The 19,901-nt window shown below is 30.7% G+C and overlaps 1 protein-coding gene and 1 long non-coding RNA gene across 4 annotated transcripts; one reads left to right on the forward strand and one right to left on the reverse strand.

Moving 5' to 3' along the window:
- The first annotated feature begins 250 nt into the window (after positions 1-250).
- LOC110228735 lies at positions 251-2,181 on the forward strand. Its single transcript, XR_002332240.1, has 3 exons — positions 251-529; positions 1,837-1,919; positions 2,020-2,181. It is a non-coding gene; the product is annotated as an uncharacterized LOC110228735 (long non-coding RNA).
- A 674-nt stretch (positions 2,182-2,855) lies between these two features.
- On the reverse strand, positions 2,856-9,387 carry LOC9311544 (transcription factor PRE5). 3 transcript variants are annotated; one of them, XM_021026928.1, is made up of 4 exons: positions 9,128-9,387; positions 8,387-8,456; positions 3,262-3,420; positions 2,877-3,161 (listed from the first exon to the last, which is right to left on the reverse strand). In XM_021026928.1, exons 3-4 carry the CDS (start codon positions 3,385-3,387, stop codon positions 3,009-3,011), a joined length of 279 nt encoding a protein of 92 aa, XP_020882587.1. In that variant the 5' UTR covers positions 3,388-3,420; positions 8,387-8,456; positions 9,128-9,387; the 3' UTR covers positions 2,877-3,008. The 3 variants fall into 3 exon arrangements, with proteins under 3 accessions (XP_002877136.1, XP_020882587.1, XP_020882588.1); XM_021026929.1 differs by lacking the exon at positions 8,387-8,456; XM_002877090.2 differs by lacking the exons at positions 8,387-8,456; positions 9,128-9,387 and having other exon boundaries at positions 2,856-3,161; positions 3,262-5,012.
- Positions 9,388-19,901: the final 10,514 nt, after the last annotated feature.

Below are 19,901 nucleotides of genomic sequence, written 5' to 3' on the forward strand. Positions count from 1 at the left end.
TCTCAACATATTTAGAAGCGATTCCGAGCGACCACTACAAGAGACACGCTTGTTTACGTCGAATTATTAAAGTCATATAATAAACCGACTTTAAACTTTTGGAAATAAAGGAATTTAATGTCATTATGTAAACCGACGTAACTCTTTTGTCGTAATATTCGGTTCTTTACATATTCGGCTCTTTACATATTAAAGCCCATATTTATTTTTGTTAAAGCCTAACACTGTAGATACTTCTAAAGACAACTGATGAATAACACTTGTCTTCTTCTTTTTCTCAAAAAAAAAAAAAAAAGAAGAAAGAAAAAAACTCGTCTTCTTCATTCACATATCTATGACCTCGATTAGTTTCTTCTAAAATCTCGAAATCGGAGCTTGTATCGAAGGTTTGTTTGTAGAATTTTGTAAAGTTGATTACGATTGGTGGTTTTTGGTGGTGAAGGAGACTTGAAGCTCTAATTCGAAGCTCTAACTCGAACCAGACGCCGTGATGAAGGATACTTGAAGCTCTAACTCAATTTTCAATAAGGTATTGAATCTGTTCCCTTGAGATTTTGCTTAATTTTGCTTTGTACCTTGAAATTTTAGTTGTCGTATGAAATTTTGATTGTGCTTGGTGTGAGATTAGGTTTGTATTGTTGTTTCCTGAATATCTAGCCTATTACTGTTGTTTTATGAGAATCTAGCCTTGTACTGTTTTTCATGGAAGCGATTCATGTTGTTTTTAGTAAATTATGAAATTGGTTTGTGTTTGTTCTGATTTCTTATATGGTTTAGAAAACTAAAATGTCTGCATATTAGAAACGTATTATGGGTTATTTAAACTTGAGTCTCTCAAGTATTTTCAGAGAAGAGATCATTGTTCACAAGCTTGATTTTGCTTTGTACCTTGAAATTTTGGTGTTGGTGTGAGATTATAGTATCCATCCATCTGTTTACCCATAATTTGTTAATGCTTGTTTGGTGTGAGATTATATTAGCTAGCCTTGTACGGTTTTTTCATGTTGTTTTTAGCAAACTATAAGATTCTGTGTTTCTTAATTATTTCGTTTTGAAACTAAGATGTCCGCATGCATCGTAGAAACGTATTCTCTATTTTTATGGGTAACGTAAACTTGAATCTCTGAAATATTTCCAGAGAAGTGGTCATTGTTATCTAGGAAATTTTAAGATGAATATGGATACGGATAAGTCGTGGATAACAAAACCTCGATTGTCTCAAGATTACATAATCGAAGTCAAGGAGTTTTTGGATTTTGTCTTTAGTAAAATAAAGGTAGACCTGCTAAAATCTCCTTGTCAACGTTGTTGCCTTGTCAAGAACAAACTTAGAGTAGACATTGAAGGTGATTTGATGTGTCATGGATTTCTAAGCACATACACAAATTGGTATCTACATGGTAAGGAATTAGACGGCCAAGAACAAACAGTCAGTTCAGATCATCAACTTCGCATAGATCAGACTGAAGATCCAATCTTGAATCTACTTGGTGATGTCTTTCCAAGTATACATACGACTACACCAAATGTGAATGCAGAATCTGTTGAGTTTGAGGGAGAAACTGATGAGTTTGCTTACATGCCTGAGGATCCTTTGAAAGAAAATAAAGCATTTGATGAGTTGATGTCAGATTGTAATCAAGCTCTCTATGACGGGTGTCAATCATTTAGCAAATTATCTTTCATACTCAAGCTCTATCATATCAAGTGTTTCTCTAGAATTAGTGACAAGGGAATGTCTATAATCAGTGACAAGAGAATGTCTATGATACTCAAGCTCTATCCTATCAAGTGTTTCTCTAGTATATATATTAACATGTTCATTAATTTTTATAGGAGAATTAGAATGGTTGAGACATAAACCTTGTTACTGCAATAACATGCTGCATCAAGTATCATCTAGTATATCAAGTGACAAGGTAACAATCTAATTTAACTCTGTTTTGGAAATATATATGACTCTGAAACTTGTATGATATTTTCAAATTGTATAACTCTTGAATTTGTCTCTAATTTCAGGTAAGATGAAGTGTGTATTACAAAAGCAGCAATTTGAGAACTATGGAGAGCTATAGATGAAGCTAAATTTGTATCTATCATATTGATTCTGTGACATGTATATTCTATGTAAAAACAAGTTCTTTTGATTAATTGAATTTTTATACAGATTATCATTTGAAATTGTAATTGACTAGAGTATAAATATATAATTATATATATAATTGTAATGATTTATTTTAGTCAAATTGTAATTGACTAAAATAATTGAAAAATATTAGTTATATACACGTCGGTTGTATAAGTGATTCAAACAGGAAAATAGATTTTAACTTTTAAGTCACAAAAAACCGATGTTATAATCTATAAAACCGACGCAAAGATTCAGACGTTAAAGTACATGTCGGTTGTGTAACTGATGTTAAGATTTTTAGCGTCGAAGGTTATTAATTTGGTTTAATAACCGTTGCCATTTGATTGAAATCAATTATAAACTGACGTAAAAGTCATAATAAACCGACGTAAAGTACCGTATCTCTTGTAGTGGACAAGAAAGAGTTAGATTATTTTTTTATCTTTAATTTCTTGTAATGCGAATGTAAAAGCGGATAATCTGACACGAAAAATTCTTACTCACCCGCATAACATCACTTTTATAAATAATGTTCTTCAGCATTGGTTTATATGAGTCAATATAATATAGTTGTTGGAAAAAAAAATAGTAATTTAAGGATTATTCATTATTTATTTCATTCAGCATTTGTGTTTTGGATCTTTGACTGACACAATCCAGTTTGGACATCACAATGTTCATTGCTCATATAATAAATATCACATATTTAGGAGACTACTGACTATGATGAAATAATGTAAATAGCTGGACCAAAATTCGGAAGTGCATAAAAGATAAAACACGTCACTGATAATATATTAAGGACGATAAAGATTACATATATAGATAAATTAATAAATACTAACATTATAAAGTTATAATAAAAAATATTGGAAGGTTACATGAGTAAGCTTCTAATCACGGCAGCTTCAGGGCTATCTTCATCAACAGAGTCAAGAAGCTGCGACAAACGATCACTGAGATTGTCAACTTCTCTATGCAATTTTCTTATGTAGTTACATGTCTCTTGTAGTACCTTCGATGCTGACACCTATTTTGAGAAAATAATATTGTTAGGAGTCTACATTAATATATATATATATATATACGAAAGAGGTCAAATGAAATGAATCTGTATATATGTAGTATACCTTATCAGAACGACGCCGTTCTTGAATCTCCGGCAAAAACTGACGGAGCTTACTAACGAGGTCGATCATCTGATCATCGGAGATTCTTGAAGCACTTGAAGATTGTCTTGATCTTCTGTTAGACATTTTCTTGTTTCTACTTTTTGATTAGTTGTAACACTACAATGCCGCAAGAAAAATGACCTTTAAGTTGTGTTCTTTCTCTCTCGTTCTAGATTGATAATAGAGAAGAGATAGAGAGAAAGATAAGGGTTGTATTAAAACGAGAGTTTAAAAGAAAAAAGTGAGAGAAGCTATATAGATTATAGAGGGTTTATGTTTATTCCACAAGTTGTATATTTTGTTGAAGAGGTGTGAAAGAAGAAAAAGAAGAGCAAACGAAAAGAGAAGACAAGAGAAAATTGTAAGAAATTGTTTCGGGTTATAGAGACACTTAGAGATGTAAAGAAAATGAGAAAGTGATAAGAGAGATATAAAGAGGTCAAGGACCACATGGGAGAGGGAGAGAAGAGAGAAATAACATAGACAATGATGTAAATGGGAGAGAAAGAGATTTGAATCTTTGCTAACCTCAAACCAAATTCGTTTAGATAAAATTATATTTTTCTTTTTTCTCATATACATATAGTCACCTAGATGTGAAATGAATACATAATATTCTAAGTGGGTTTTTCTATTAGTTAGTCAAGATAAGTAATCAATTTGTTTTACTAAAGGCATATATTTGAAAATTCCAAAATGTATATTTTAAAACTAAGAGTGGATTTATATTATAAAAACGTATTTAATATTATATTAATAGCAAAATATCTGGCTGTTATGTGGTAGAACTTTTTCATTAGAAAGTTTCATAAACTTAAATGTAAATGCCCCCAGCTTGCAGCATGTTTATTACTAACAAAAAGTCCTCACTAATTTATAGGAAAACTTATATTGAAGCTTTATAATGATTTAATTAACTTTTAAAAAAAAATATTGTATGGCTTTAAATCAAATTTTTTTTAATAAAACTAGTAACAATATGAATAATTGAAACTATTGTATATAATATAATTATGCTGAATAATGGACGAGGATTTAAAAATTTTAACTGGAGAAATAGATGAAAAAGCTGAACGTTCCCAAAGCTGGTGTTAAGTTTGAAGTGGGATTTAAGAGAAGTGTTCCATGTTGAGCAAACAATGTGGCCCTTTATGTGCATGTCACTAAAAGGCAATACCATGTGATGACCTTGACTTTCTATTTTCAATTCATTACTATTTACGATATTATCCCACCTTGGATTAATATATAGAAAGATCTAGAATTGATCCAGGAAGTTTGTAGTTGATCCGAAATTGAACCTATCTTCTATTCAAGATTATAGACCTAACTCTCTGTCATGTAGGATATATGTCAACATAACGTATATGTGTGTATAGTAATCAAAATCCATTTATAACATTTGGTCTAGTTAAATTAGTGTGTTCACATGCCTTTAGAACTTATAACACATTGCTTGTAGTAGCACAAGAATTTCGAATCAGTAAGTTGATATGCCATGAACCTATATGGACTGCAATTTCAGTTTAGAACTCCTATTTGGATTTAGATTAACAAGTCGAGTTAGTTTAGAACTCCACTTAATAATATTATTATCCCTTAACCGTGAATATAGCCAACACTATATTAATAATTAACCACATCAGTTGAGATGTGTAAGGACCGAAAACGTTGTAATGTTAATTATCATGAAAAATGGGACATGTCTGGATAAAAAATTTATAATATAAACGTTTAATGTAGAAAAAAGGACTATTTTTAATATGATTAGAATTTAAAATAACAAAAATACGAAGATTTTAATATAATATCAAAACACATTAAAAAAAAATATAATATCAAAACAAAAACAAAATTTATCGGATGTTTCAGTGAACTATTATAAACGTCTGGTTATTAAGCTTTTTAAGGTTATTCCAATTTTTCATTAGTAAGATATAGTCCACTTTGGGTCCAAGTGTCTAAGCATGTACGGATTTGTTTTGGACTTCTTTCCAAAAGGTTTTATACTAATTAGAGTTAGACTAGATTTATATACTAGACTATTATTTTCAAAACTTCCGATGTGAAACGTTGGTTTGTATCCCAATATATATTAGTTACCGTCTACTTAACATTGGGTTAGAAAAAAAAGAAAAGAAAAAAAAATTAGCAGCGTGGACTTTGATTCGGTCTTGCAATCGATTACCCAAAAAAAAAAGTAGCCATGATAAGTTCGTCTGCTCCCTAATTTAACTCCTATGTTTCGGAAGCTTGGGATCTAGTTTACATGATGTTTAATGGCATACATGTCCCATGTGGTTGCTTAAGATCTCAGATTATGCCTCTTTAGATTCTAAATCATGATTACCACGGGGATACAAGGTACTTAATTATGTCCTTTATTTGTGTACATTGTTTGCATAACATACAAAAGTGTCAATAAATTAGGAAAAGTCCACTAATTAATTAGTATTAAATCTAATCAATTGAATCTTGTTTGACGTTTTAACAACAACAAAAAATAAACTGAACCATGTTATTGTTTTTTCGTCCAACTTCCAAACTAATAGGAAAATATCTACCGGAATTAGTAATTATTAATAGCTAATAGTACAATTAAAATCATTTTTTCTTTTTATGATTTAGAATTTTTTTTTAAAGCACTACCAAATGTAAAATTAATTATTTTAAGCAATAGAGTGAGCGGAATATGTTAATCGCTTATTTTCTACAATTCACAAATTAACGGATTTGAATCCATGTTGTGATAAAGGAAAAACATATCACTCAGAATATTCATAGTAATTATTTATCTGAAAATTACTTAGTTTGACTCAAATCAGAAGAAAAATAACTAGATTAACACCCAAATATTATGGTTTACTAGAATAACACAATTTTTGTGTTAAAAGACCAAATACCCATTTTATTTTCAATTCTATTAAAATAAAATAATTAACATATAATAATTAAATTAAATAGAAAATTAAAAAATACAGAAAAATATTATAAAACTAAAAAAAAAAACAGAAAAAATACAAAAGAAACAAAATATATATAAATTGAAATATATATATATATATATATTTTTGGATGAAGAAAATATTAAAAATATCAAAAACGAAAAAAAACAAATACCCATTTTATTTTCAATTCAATTAAAATAAAATAATTAACATATAATAATTAAATTAAATAGAAAATTAGAAAGAAAAAAAAAACGACAAGAAAATATAAAATGAAAAAAAAATACAGAACAAAAAAAAACGAAAAAAATACAAAAAAATAATAAATAAATAAAAAAAGAAAAAAAATATATAAAAACGAAAAAATTATCTTTATCTATATTAAGAAAGAGACAGCCACACATGAACCATCTATAAATAAGTTTGTTGCGATAAAAATATGTCTGTCATTACCTTATTGTGCAGATTAAAATTCTATTTTCATCAATAAAGCTGCCATCATAAGACATATTTTGTTATAGCCTATTTGAAATCTGTCGTAATATAAAAGAAATCTGTCATAACATAAAACATTTCTGTTGAGTTTATGTCATTCTAACAATTTATATTTTTCTATAACAAATTTGCGGTCACATTTATGATTTTTGTTAAAAAAAACTATCATAACATAAAATAAATCTGTTATCACCAATAATTCAAAGTAATAATTTTTTTTTTATTAACAGATCTGCTACATTATGACAGATTTTTATCGAAAAATATAAGTCTGACGCCACTAAGACAATAATTTTGCCGCATATTTTAATAAATCTGTCAAAATTACGAAAGTCCGTGGTGTCATAATAAAGCAAGTCTGTCGTGAGGAAAAAATTTGCTACAAATTAAATATTTGTCGTAACCTATTTTAAGTACGTCTGTGGGAGAAAAAAATTATGTCATAGAAAAATAAGTCTGTCATGAAAAATAATCCTGTCACAATTAACCCAACAGATTTTTTAAATATATTTTTTTCCAAATATTTTTTCACCACGTTTTTTAAATATATTTAAGGGTAATTTTGATTTTTTTTATTCCTAACAAAGAGAGAAAGGGTATTATGGTCATGAAAATAACTTATTTAACCCCCAAATTTTTTGAGACATTCTAGTAATTAGAATCATAATTTGGGTTTATCTAGTAAGTTTTCCTTATTTTATTTCATTTATTTCATGTCCTTTATGGGACATCTAAGTATGTGATTGAGGAAAACGGCATTTTTCAACATCAATTATTTGCTGGCGGGTTTTTCCAACCCAAACTATGACCCCCAGTCGATTTCAACCCAAACCCAAAAATAATTCAAAATCGAAACCTGAGCTAATGCAAATGAGCCGATTTCAACACGATGTGAGACAATATTAGTTCGAAAGTTAATGGTTCTCAAGGTTATTTGATTTTATTTTCAAGGTTTGCTGAATGCTATAGAGAGAGAATTACCCAAAGTTGAGCAACCGTTAACTTTTGAACTAACACCGTTTCTTGTCATGTTGAAATCGGCTCATTTGTATTAGTTCAGGTTTCGATTTTGAATTATATTTGGGTTTGGGTTGAAATCGACTGGAGGTCATAGTTTGTGTTGGAAAAAACCCGTCAACAAATAGATAAGATTGAAAAAGACCGTTTTCCCGTATGTGATTGTTAAAGCTTTTGTTTGCCTAAGCTTCACATCACATTGATTATTTTTGTAATAACATGTTTGTTTTATCCTCTATTTGAACGAAATGCTTTTAGTATTAAACACAATTGAATTAACTAAACACAGACAAATATTTTTAGTCTAATTGTACTGTTTTATTGATTATTGAACCCGGGAAATTAATTTTCTACATTGGTGACTACTAGAACATTAGCATACATGGAAGATAATGTTTGTCTATTGATCTAGCTAAATATAATTGTAGAATTGCATGGAACAATAAAATAAATATGGTTATTACGAAATGTGTCGAACAAAGGGTGAAAAATGAACAGAGTAAAATTGAATGGTAACCATAATTCATAAGATTAGATATAATTAACAAACAAATGTCTAGAATTTTGAGTACCGGAACGCAAAGACGCATGTCGTTTGGAAGGAAAGAGGATAATAACCGCACCTCGTAATTGAAGGCGTATAGCTAGGTTGAGAAAGATACTCAAGACATATAATTGTCCATTAAACGTTATCTACATGAGTAAAAAAAAACATTATCTACATAGTAATATTGTGTAACCATTCGTAATTATGAAGAGTAATACATCAAAGAGCATAAAAAATTATACGTATTCAATTGGTATTATGAACTTTGCCTATATTTTTTTTTTCTATTTCTGATGATAGTTTCTGATAGTCAAGTCTCTAGTCTATTTGCAATGTGAGTTTAAACTCATAGTTTTACAAACGAAAAAAAAAAAAAAAAAATCTTTTTTTAGAATTAGTCATATTTGCTGTATTACTATATATAGGTTCTAACGATTTTGCATCTTTATTCATGCGAAACTTTTTTTTTTTTGATAAAACGTTCAAGTAAAACTTACATTATATTATTGTAGTTGTATGTAAACTTACCTCTACTATCCGCGGATTTCAAAATTTAAGATTAGCTCCGAATAGTTATTCTACACAGAATGGAGCAGACAAAGGCAAAGCGTACCAAAAATGGTATTGTATTTTTTGTGCTAGTTTTAAAAATAAATTTCTGTGTTATACCTTGCTTTTATAACGATATTGACCAAATACACGAATTATTCACCATAAATATACATGATGGTATATCAAGATTCAAGAGCCCTTGTTTGAGGAGGTTCGCTCTCGTATTTGAAAAGAAGCTAATCACTATGTTTTGGCTCGCTTTTACCTTAAAACTCGGATTTGTTTTCAAAGATTGTCGCCATTATAACTTCTGGATTTGCTTGACGCAGCCATACTTGGGTTGACTCCACCTGTTCAGTGAAGAAGAAAAGAAATGAAAAACATGCAAGTACCTAACCAAAACTCCCTCTATTCTTTTGAAAAACAATGCACATAAATGTAGACATTATATATTAAAATATATTGCGTATTATAGCTACGGGAGATGTAACATGTTAGTCCATGTGGGTTTCACGTACTAAATGTTAGGCTTTTAGGCTCCACGATGTTTTTATGTCTAACGATCTTTGATTTTTCCTATCTTTTTTGGTTCATTCAAACATAATGTAACAAAATAAGATTATTCAAATATAAGTTTATTTATAAATAATGAGAAAAGCAGCCTTATGCAATAATTGAATTTTCCGACATGGTTATTTATATATTTTTAATTTGATAGTAAAATTTTTGTAGTTAAAGGTTTATGCTGCGGAATCAACGTAGTTTAAGCTATACGATTTTACGAAAATGCGTAATAATATACTATTATTCAGCTTGCTATAATAGTCATATCAACGAGTCATAATACGTCTTGACCTTTTTATAAGTACTAGAATACTGTATAATATATGCGATAACTAAAAAAGTTTGTTTTATATGAATTGAAATTATGCCCCGACAAAATACTTAATGATGTTAAAGCACACTTCACCTACCTTTGCTGATTGGTCAATTTACCAATAAATAATTGTTCTAACTCTTACACTGACACCCTTTTACCAACGTCGAATGTAAAATTTTTTACTGATATATATAATTATAGCGGAGAGAGAGTATATTGTCATGACCGGTCCAATACTATGGGCTGCCTAAAGCTAAAAAAATATTTTTTGCCTATAAATTATAAAAATATAGTAAAATGTTGTTTGAAAAGTTCAAACCCGGATTATGAGAAAGTGTTAAACCCAAAATAACCATTGCGCTATAAATAATTTTATTAATTTAATGCCCTGAAAAGTTTATATATATTTTGGCGCCTAAACTTGTTGGGCTTTGGGTCAGGGAGGGCCGGCCCTGTATATCGTCAATCCATGGTAAAATGTTGCAGTAGCAAGACATCTTTTGTTTTAATAAGTTTCATAACAAAACAAGAAGGCTTTGCAAAGACAAGTAAAGCTAGCAAAGTAGCAATACGGTGCTTTTTGATACATGTACTGCACAAAAATTTAAATTTATTATCTGAACTCTTACTAAATGACAAATTTTCCTTGACTAATTTTGAACGTCAAAGTTAAAAGAGACAGGACTCGTTGGCTCCTAATAAAAACGACATCATTTTTATTGTTAAAAAGAAAATAGGGATTATTGTTAATTATACCATTTTTTCATAGAAATCTTTTGAAATTGTCATTTTTACTAAAATCTTACGGATATACCATTTTAGAACACTTAAAAATGTATGTATTTCGGATTTTTTTTGGTAAAGTTACGTAGTTTATACAAAATACTAAACCCTAAGAACAACCACAACCGACTAAACACAAACATAACAAATAAAATGCATGTTAAATCATATTTTCGTAGCCTAAAAAAAGGCAAAATCCATAAACTATTCAAAAAAGGCAAAATATGCCATCCCAAAAAATGGCAAATCCATAATTGATTAAAAAAAAAAATCACAAAATTTTGCTCTCTCGAGGATTCGAAATTGAGGCAATGTAAACCATAGCCAAGCGTGAGACCAGTTGAACAGTATGACATTTTCAATTTTTCTTACAAACACATTGATTTATTATTACTTCCTTCTTTATCATTGTCTTCTTGGTAATCCTTCTTCATGAATGATCTTTATATAAATAATAATCAAGTTATGGTAATTAAGAAGTAAGAAACCAAATTTTAATTAATAACTCTTGATTTTAACGGCTCACTAACGTTAAAGTTAGTTAAAGCTTATTTTGGTATTTTAGAACATCTCCTACCCGTCTTTATTTTTATCTTTAAAATAGATTTTGGAGTAGGATTTTTTCAACTCATCTCCATTTCCAACTCCAAAATGGAAATCTCCATTTTTCTTTTTATATTTAGAGACTTCTATTTTTAGTTTACATCAAGTTTCTATATTTAACTTCAAAAAAATGAATTAGGATTCGAGCAAAAATCAAGATATTTTATTTTAGAGAAAAAACAAATAGGTCGAAGATGGCCTTTGCAAAAATTCAAATAGTAAGATAGCTCAAAACACCGTATTAGTTTTGAGTGTTTTTTTTTCTCGGCACTTTAAATTTAGTCAAATGTTTATTTTGACCATTTTTTCAAGCATACGACGAAAACAAAGGAAATGTTCATGGGCCGGCTCGTTATGGGCCAACAGATTTAACAAAAACAAAAAAACAAAATAATATTTTAGATTTTCCAGAAAATAAAAGCCCAAATCAAGGCCCACTAAAGGACATAGAAATTTTGTAGTTGGGCTCATAATTGTCAAGACTTATGTCAGTTTCCTTGACGGTAAGTAGTAGGATATATCATATATCCATCCATACATAACATGGGTTCATAATTCGTAAATTTATAATTCTACATTTTTTCTGTTAAAGTGTATTATACTATTTATAGGATAAGTGCACGTAATTGTTTTTAAAAACTTGTAATCTTGTACATTGTCTTTTATGCAAGGAAAGTCTTTAAATATCTACTTTAAGACCTACAATTTCTTTTTCTGTTACATCTACATGATGTTTTGTTATTTTATATACGGTGATAATATGTAATAATATAACATTCTAGTTATTTTATACGGTTTCGTCACTATCGGGTTTTGTAATTTATCGAATATGAACAGGACGTAACTTGACTATTTTTCTACACCAAGAGGACCCATATCAAAGTGGAAAACTATATAAGAATACAAGTTGTGTGATAGGTCGATTTCAATTTTCTAATTAAAACATTTACTTAAGAAACAAAGAAGAGCAAAATATTAAAGTTATGAGAATTATAAGGTTGGGAGAGTTAAGTACACTGTCGGATAAGGGACCCTCTGTGTGAAACAGAAGCAACGCAATAGTCAATATCTTATCATTATCAAAACCACGTTTCATGCATATCTCGCTACATAGTACAAATTACTCAAAATCTTCTATATTTTTTTTTTTTTTTTTTTTTTTTTTGAAAACGACTCAAAATCTTCTATATATCATATAATAATTTGTGTGAATTCATGTGTTATCTGTCTATATGTGTTTTGTCATTGTTTCTTGCTTTGAAGATGAGATTGACTATGAGATTTATGAATCTGATTGGTAACACAAAACCGTATAACGTTTTTAGTGGATAAATAGAATGGCTAACGTATATAAATAGTTAAATAGTAATGTCAACCACTTCTTGATTTTTTTAGTTGATCACTTGATCTATTACATCAATCATATGTCTCCTATTGGTATTCTTGTTAATTGGTCGCTTGCGTACTGTCACGGAGTTGATAACTTGAGATAATAGTAGCTCGATTTATCTAAAATGAATTATAATCAATATTATTAACTTTTAGATATATCATACATATTTTTTTTTTGGTAAAGTAGATATATCATATATGTTATTCAATATGACTTAGAAATCTAATGAATTGTTTTTTGACTAAGTTAATATTATTATAATTCATTAATTTTTATAAAAATCTACTTTCCTATAAATAGATTTAAGATTTGTATTGGACTTAAACCGCATCACATATAAACTTTACTTTTATGTGAATGGTAACAAAATGCAGAACATATAATTCATCTCACGTGTTCTGCCACACTATTCAAAGCTTGCAAGGGTAACTGGTACATCAATACTAACGTATGTAGCAATGTCCAAAAACTGATGGATATGATGTTCTGAAATGATTGATAGATAAAGATAGGAGATTTTACACATAAAACCAGTTTGCTAAACTATGAATAATACAACGAGTGACATTGTTGAAAATGGGAGAAAAGATAGCACATGTCTGCACTTTTGCCTTCTCATCATACATTTAAAAAGGAAAGTAGTTTTCTATGTGAAAAGTAAAAGAAATAGTCTTCACACTTTTTCACTACTTTTCCGTCTGTAAATAACATTTACTTCATGAATTAAAACCTCTTTAGTGCAGAAATTACATGAATCTATCTAAATTTTTGAAAATTTATTAATACAAAATGCATATTTTTCACCAAATCATATATATATATATATATATATATATATATATATATAACTAATTAACACTTTTACGTTTTTGAAATATGATTTTCGTATAGACTTTTCATTTATGAAAATACACCTCACGCAAAAAAAAATTATTAGAATCATATAGTTAGTCTCATGTCAGAGCCGGACCAAAGAAATTTGGGGTCCCATACGGATTAAGGAAAAAAATAGCATCGCAATTTTTTTTGGTTCAAAAGCATCATAAAAAAAAAACTAGAATAAAAACAATCACTTTAAGCAAAAATCTTTGATTGTTTTAGAAAATTTTAAAGTAAAAACTTATTTTTTTAATCATTCAATTATATATAATAATTATAAAAAAATTTTAGATACATATATATATAACCAAAAAAAAAATTGTGGGGGCCCTCTAAAAATAAGGGTCCCATTGCATAGTTTCATGAAAATTTGCTCCGGTGTGGCTCTCATGTTCATATACATATGATCAAGAACGCATTAGAAATGTCAACAACTAATACAAAACTTTTAGCATCAATGCGATTATCCGTATGATTTATACATTAGATTATCGTATGTATTTTTCATTTATCAAAATACGACTTGAACAAAACAAATCAACAACTAATACTAAAATTTTAGCATCGGTCAATGCGATTAGGGATATGATTTGTACATTATATTAAAAGTACATGGATGAGAATAATATTTGGGTGAGTGTCCAGAGTAGGAATGGTATAGTGGGATAGAAAATCAGATGAATCCCATAGCATCGTAATTAAGCAACATGGTATCAATTTGCTCTTCTTTAGAATTCGATTTCCACATAATCTTTTTCACTTTCGTTTGATTAGTCGAAACATTATCAAATTACTTGATGGTTATACTCACTCTTTAAAATTAGTCGCTATTTGGTCCGGATCATCTTGTAACCAAAACAGAAATAAAAATAATAGTATTATTCACACGATCAAAATTATGCCTTAGTTCGATGATTACAAAATTTTCCTCATGATTCTGTACACTATCTATTACAATACTCTAGATACACATACTACTGGAAAGTGAAACCTAACGCACTGGAACACTAGAGGTTTGTCAGTGAGAGTGGGGACATTCGAGTCCTTCCCAATGCTGCTTCATGTTCAATCTATTTTTTTAGTTAAAAGTTTTATATTTCATCACAATTATTTTAAAGTGGTAATGATAACAACACTAACACAGTAACACTTTCCATAAAATTCATAACTTAATTCAGCTTTTTCTGAGTTTTTAATTTACTTTTGCGTGAATGCTTTTAGGTTTATGTGATGTTGGTAAAAAGTATATTATCCTTTTCTTATTGATTTTTGTTCACTAAGATATGCAATGATGACTGATTATTTTCTTTCTCTTTTTAATTTTTATAAATTGTGAGTCTTAATCCATTCTGAATCAAACTCAATTTTTTCTTACGTGTTGGTATTTTTGAATATTTAATTCCTTACATGTATTGCCTTGTGATCGCAAGACTTGGTGAAAGATCCACTAATTATTTAAGTTTTTTTTCAAAAATTATAACAAATTTGAATAAATTAGTATTTGTAGTCTTTATATATTTGATGTGTTGATTTGGAAAAAAGAATTATGAGAAGATATGGTCTTTATCACAAACAGCAAAACCACATGCAAAGCAAATAAAGGCAAAGAGATCCAACAGATAGAATAAGATTAAAGAGCTTCACAGTTGGTTTCTTTAGTTTTTATTTTTATTTTCTTTTCATATAAATTATTGAAACTTTATGGCTCCACACACCAAATAAAAGAAAAAGAATAGTGAAAAAGAACTAAATAATTCAAGTAAAAAAATAATAATAATAATAATAATAATAATAATAATTCAAGTACATCCTTTCATTTTCAACACATCAACAATCAGAAGATATATATTGATCAAGAACCCATTTTGATTTTTTTTAAAAATTGATAAGTTGCATTATAGATAATCTTATAGAAGTTCTCTAGATGGTCATATCCCAAATTATATACATGATACGTATGAACATTTCTTCTAGGAATTCTAGGTTGTTTACAATTCTAAAAATAATATTCCTCCTTAAACTGGCATGTGATGATGATCACAAACGTCTAATTTTTTAAAAGAAATTATGTTATAACTCGACTCAGGAAGATAAGAGCTAAAGCTTAGACTGGCATGACTCTAATACCAACGTTTTGATTGGAAGCCTTGGTAAAAATGTGAGATAGTTGATCATGTGTGAAAAATATGGCCAGTAGTGAAGCTGCCGTTGATTATCTCATCTTAAAGGGAGTGACAATCAAGTTTAATGAGTTTGATACGTTCATAGAACATTCCCAAATGTGAATGAACTTGTTATTGGTATATAAGTTTGGTTTAGTGTAAACCGGTTATTTATGTTGATAACCGGAACACTCTTGTATAAATAGAAGGTTTTTGTTGTAACAAACTTTCAAGAGAGTTAATGGAAAATTCATCTTCTTCTTCGTTTCCTCTTCAATTCTCTCTTCAACTATTATGGTATCAGAGCATTGAGTACTAAAACTCAATCGATTCTCGGATCTTCGAGCTTCTACACTGTGGAACTCATTGATTCATTTGTTTTCTTCTTCGTTTTCCGACTGGATCTTTCAAAATTTCAGCTGAGAAACTTTTTCTGGTCTTGTGATGGTTTCCGTTTCACGATTACGGCGTCGTACTAGAAGATCGAGCAAAGAATCAGCTGAGAAAACTCCAGATCGATCAAAATCTTCATCGCTTCCACCGATTTCTTCACCGATTCCACCGATTTCTTCACCGATTCAACATAATTTCACTCAACAACCTTCGCTTCATCAATCACCACAGTTCGATTTCATGGATTTTCATTATTCACCGTATGCACTGTCTAATGGTGATAATCCGGGTTCAACAATTGTATCTGAGGTACTTGATGGCTCAAACTTTTTTTCTTGGAAAATAGCTATGTTCGTTGCCTTGGATGCTAAGAATAAGTTTGCTTTTGTTGATGGATCTTTACCAAGACCTCCTGAATATGATCCTAGCTTTAGAGTTTGGTCACGTTGCGACAGTATGGTCAAATCTTGGATTCTAAATTCCGTCACTAAGCAGATCTATAAGAGTATCCTTCGTTTTAACGATGCTGCAGAAATTTGGAAAGATTTGATAACTCGATTCCACATTACAAATCTTCCAAGATCATATCAATTAACTCAACAGATATGGAGTTTACAACAAGGTTCGATGAGTCTTTCGGATTACTATACGGCTTTGAAGACTTTATGGGATGATTTAGATGGTGCTACTTGTACTCGCACTTGTCAAAATTGCAAATGTTGCAAAGCTACTGGAACAATTGCAGATCATGCTAAGATTGTGAAATTTCTATCTGGTTTGAATGAATCATATGCTGCAATCCGAAGTCAGATCATCATGAAAAAGACTATACCGGATTTTTCAGAGATATACAACCTCTTGGATCAAGATCACAGTCAACGAAACATTGTTACAGTTCCTAATGCTTCAGCTTTTCAAGTCTCTACTAATGATCAGTTCACAGTGAATGCTACTCGATCTAGTTATCAACAAAACACTAAGGCGGTTCCTAACAAGATTCAGTGTGCTCATTGTGGTTATACATGTCATAGTGTGGAGACTTGTTACAAGATTCATGGTTACCCTATAGGTTTCAAGCACAAACAAAAGACTGATGGGAAAACTCTTACGTCTAAACCAGTGATAGCAAATCTAGCTTTGAATGCTAGTCCTACAACAAACACCAAAGGTATTGGACCAAATGAGATTGCAGAGTTAGTTGGAAATATGTCAAAGAGCCAGTTACAAGATGTGATTGCGTATTTTAGTACACAACTTCACAATCCTGCACAACCAATCACTATTGCTTCAGTTGATGTTGCATCTTCAAGTGGTTCTAATGGCCCTGCATTTATTGGTATTACTTTCTCTCCTTCTACTCAATGGTTTATGTGTGTTATGACAGCCTCTAGGAGATTTTTAACTAGCAGTACTTGGATCATAGATAGTGATGCTTCACATCATGTTTCTTATGATAAGAACTTGTTTGAGAGCCTATCTGATGGTCTGAGTAGTGCAGTTACTCTTCCTACTGGTAGTAATGTCAATATTGCAGGAATTGGAGTAATCAAGTTGAATGCACAGATCACTCTGACTAATGTCCTATATATTCCTGAATTTCGGCTCAACTTACTAAGTGTCAGTCAACTGACAAGAGCTTTGAAGTCTCAAGTATTTTTTGATGAAGAGTGTTGCATAATTCAGGATCATACCAAGGAGCAAACGATTGGCAGAGGTAAAGAGATTGGAGGCTTATATGTTCTTGACACTAGTTCTGCTGAATGCACTAGTTTGAATAATTCACTATTGGTTTCTCCTAGTCCTCAAGTTTCTGTTGTTGTTGATAGTGCTTTATGACATAGTCGATTAGGACATCCATCATATGATAAGATTGATGTATTACATAATGTTCTTGGAATTCATAAAAGGAATAAAGATGAGTCAGTTCATTGTTCAATTTGCCAGCAAGCTAAACAAAAACACTTATCATTTCCTTCCAAGAATAATATGTCTACTAACAGCTTTGATCTTGTTCACATTGACACTTGGGGACCTTTTGCAACACCTACTCTAGAAGGATACATATATTTTTTAACGATTGTCGATGATCACAGTCGAGCTACTTGGGTTTTTCTGATAAAGACGAAGAATGAGGTACTTCAGATATTCCCTGAGTTTATTCAAATGGTTAATACTCAGTTTCAGACGTGTATGAAGGCAGTTCGTTCTGACAATGCTCCTGAGTTAAGATTTGATAAGCTTTACAAAGAAAAGGGTATTGTGTCGTATCACTCTTGTCCAGAGACACCACAGCAAAATTCTGTAGTAGAGAGGAAGCATCAACACATATTGAATGTTGCAAGAGCTCTTATGTTTCAATCAAATATCCCTTTGGAGTTTTTGGGGTGACTGCATCTTATCTGCAGTTTTCTTGATCAATCGATTACCATCTCCTCTGATACAACAGAAGTCTCCATTTGAGCTACTCAACTCTAAAGTTCCTGATTATTCACAGCTAAAAGTCTTTGGTTGTCTCTGTTATGAATCAACAAGCACACATCAGAGACACAAATTTGAACCAAGGGCCAAGGCATGTGTTTTCTTGGGGTATCATGCAGGTTACAAAGGTTATAAGTTGCTGGATGTGGAAACAAACACAATTCATATCTCAAGACATGTTGTGTTCTTCGAGAATATCTTTCCTTTTGCGACCAAAGATGGAGTACCTGCAGATATTTTTAACATTGAATCTGGTTCTGATGATTCTGTTTCAGCACTTGATCCAGTTTCAAATAATGTTGAGATTCCAGTGTTTACTCCTGCAACAACGCCTACAATAATGCCTGAAACAACACCTGCAACAAAATCTAAAAAGAAGTCTGGAAAGAGAAAAACAAAACCGCCAGGATACTTACAAGATTATCACTGCAATGCTGTTCCTAATGTGCTTAAGGATGTCAGGTACCCTATTTCAGCATCTATCAATTATGCTCAATTGTCAGAAGAATTCACTGCTTATATTTGTGCAATAATTAAGTATCCAGAACCTAGAACTTATGCACAAGCAAAGCAGATACAAGAATGGATTGATGCTATGAAGATTGAGATTGATGCTCTTGAAGACACTAATACATGGACAGTCTGCAGTTTACCTGATGGAAAGAAACCCATTGGATGCAAATGGATCTTTAAGGTAAAACTCAATGTAGATGGAAGTTTGGAAAGGTTTAAAGCACGTTTAGTAGCTAAAGGCTACACACAAAAAGAAGGAGTGGATTATGGAGATACTTTTTACCCTGTTGCCAAAATGACAACTGTGAAAGTTCTACTCTCTGTGTCAGCTGCAAAGAATTGGAATCTCCATCAACTTGATATTTCAAATGCGTTTTTGAATGGAGATCTAGATGAGGAAATCTATATGAGTTTACCTCAAGGTTATTCGCCAAGAAAGGGAGGCTCTTTACCAGACAATGCTGTTCTTAAACTTGAGAAATCCTTATATGGATTAAAACAGGCATCAAGACAATGGTACCTGAAGTTCAGTACAACATTGATGAATCTTGGTTTTAAGAAGTCTCAAGCTGATCATACACTCTTCACCCGCAAAGCTGGTAATGTTTTCACATCTCTTTTAGTGTATGTTGATGACATAGTTATTGCTGGGAATGATGAAGAGGTTATAGCTCAGTTGAAAGTTGATTTAGCAAAGGCTTTTAAGCTTAGGGACTTAGGTCCTTTGAAGTATTTTTTAGGCCTAGAAATTGCTAGATCTGTTGAAGGCATATCGATATGTCAGAGAAAGTATACATTGGAATTACTAGAAGAAATGGGTCTCTTAGGCTGTCGCCCTTCTTCAATACCAATGGAACCTAGTCAGAAGTTGACTCAACATAATGATGAACCAGAGATAGAAAATCCAGAAACTTATCGTCGCTTAGTTGGCAAACTAATGTATCTCACGATCACA

This window comes from Arabidopsis lyrata, assembly GCF_000004255.2.
Source record: "Arabidopsis lyrata subsp. lyrata unplaced genomic scaffold ARALYscaffold_5, whole genome shotgun sequence".
Classification (NCBI taxonomy): Eukaryota; Viridiplantae; Streptophyta; class Magnoliopsida; order Brassicales; family Brassicaceae; genus Arabidopsis; species Arabidopsis lyrata.

Bases quoted from the DNA above. Each gene is read 5' to 3' on its own strand.
- LOC9311544 (XM_002877090.2), bottom strand. From the start codon at position 3,387: ATGTCTAACAGAAGATCAAGACAATCTTCAAGTGCTTCAAGAATCTCC. The intron at 3,162-3,261 runs GTATACTACATA...TTCTCAAAATAG, and splicing joins AACGGCGTCGTTCTGATAAG to GTGTCAGCATCGAAGGTACT.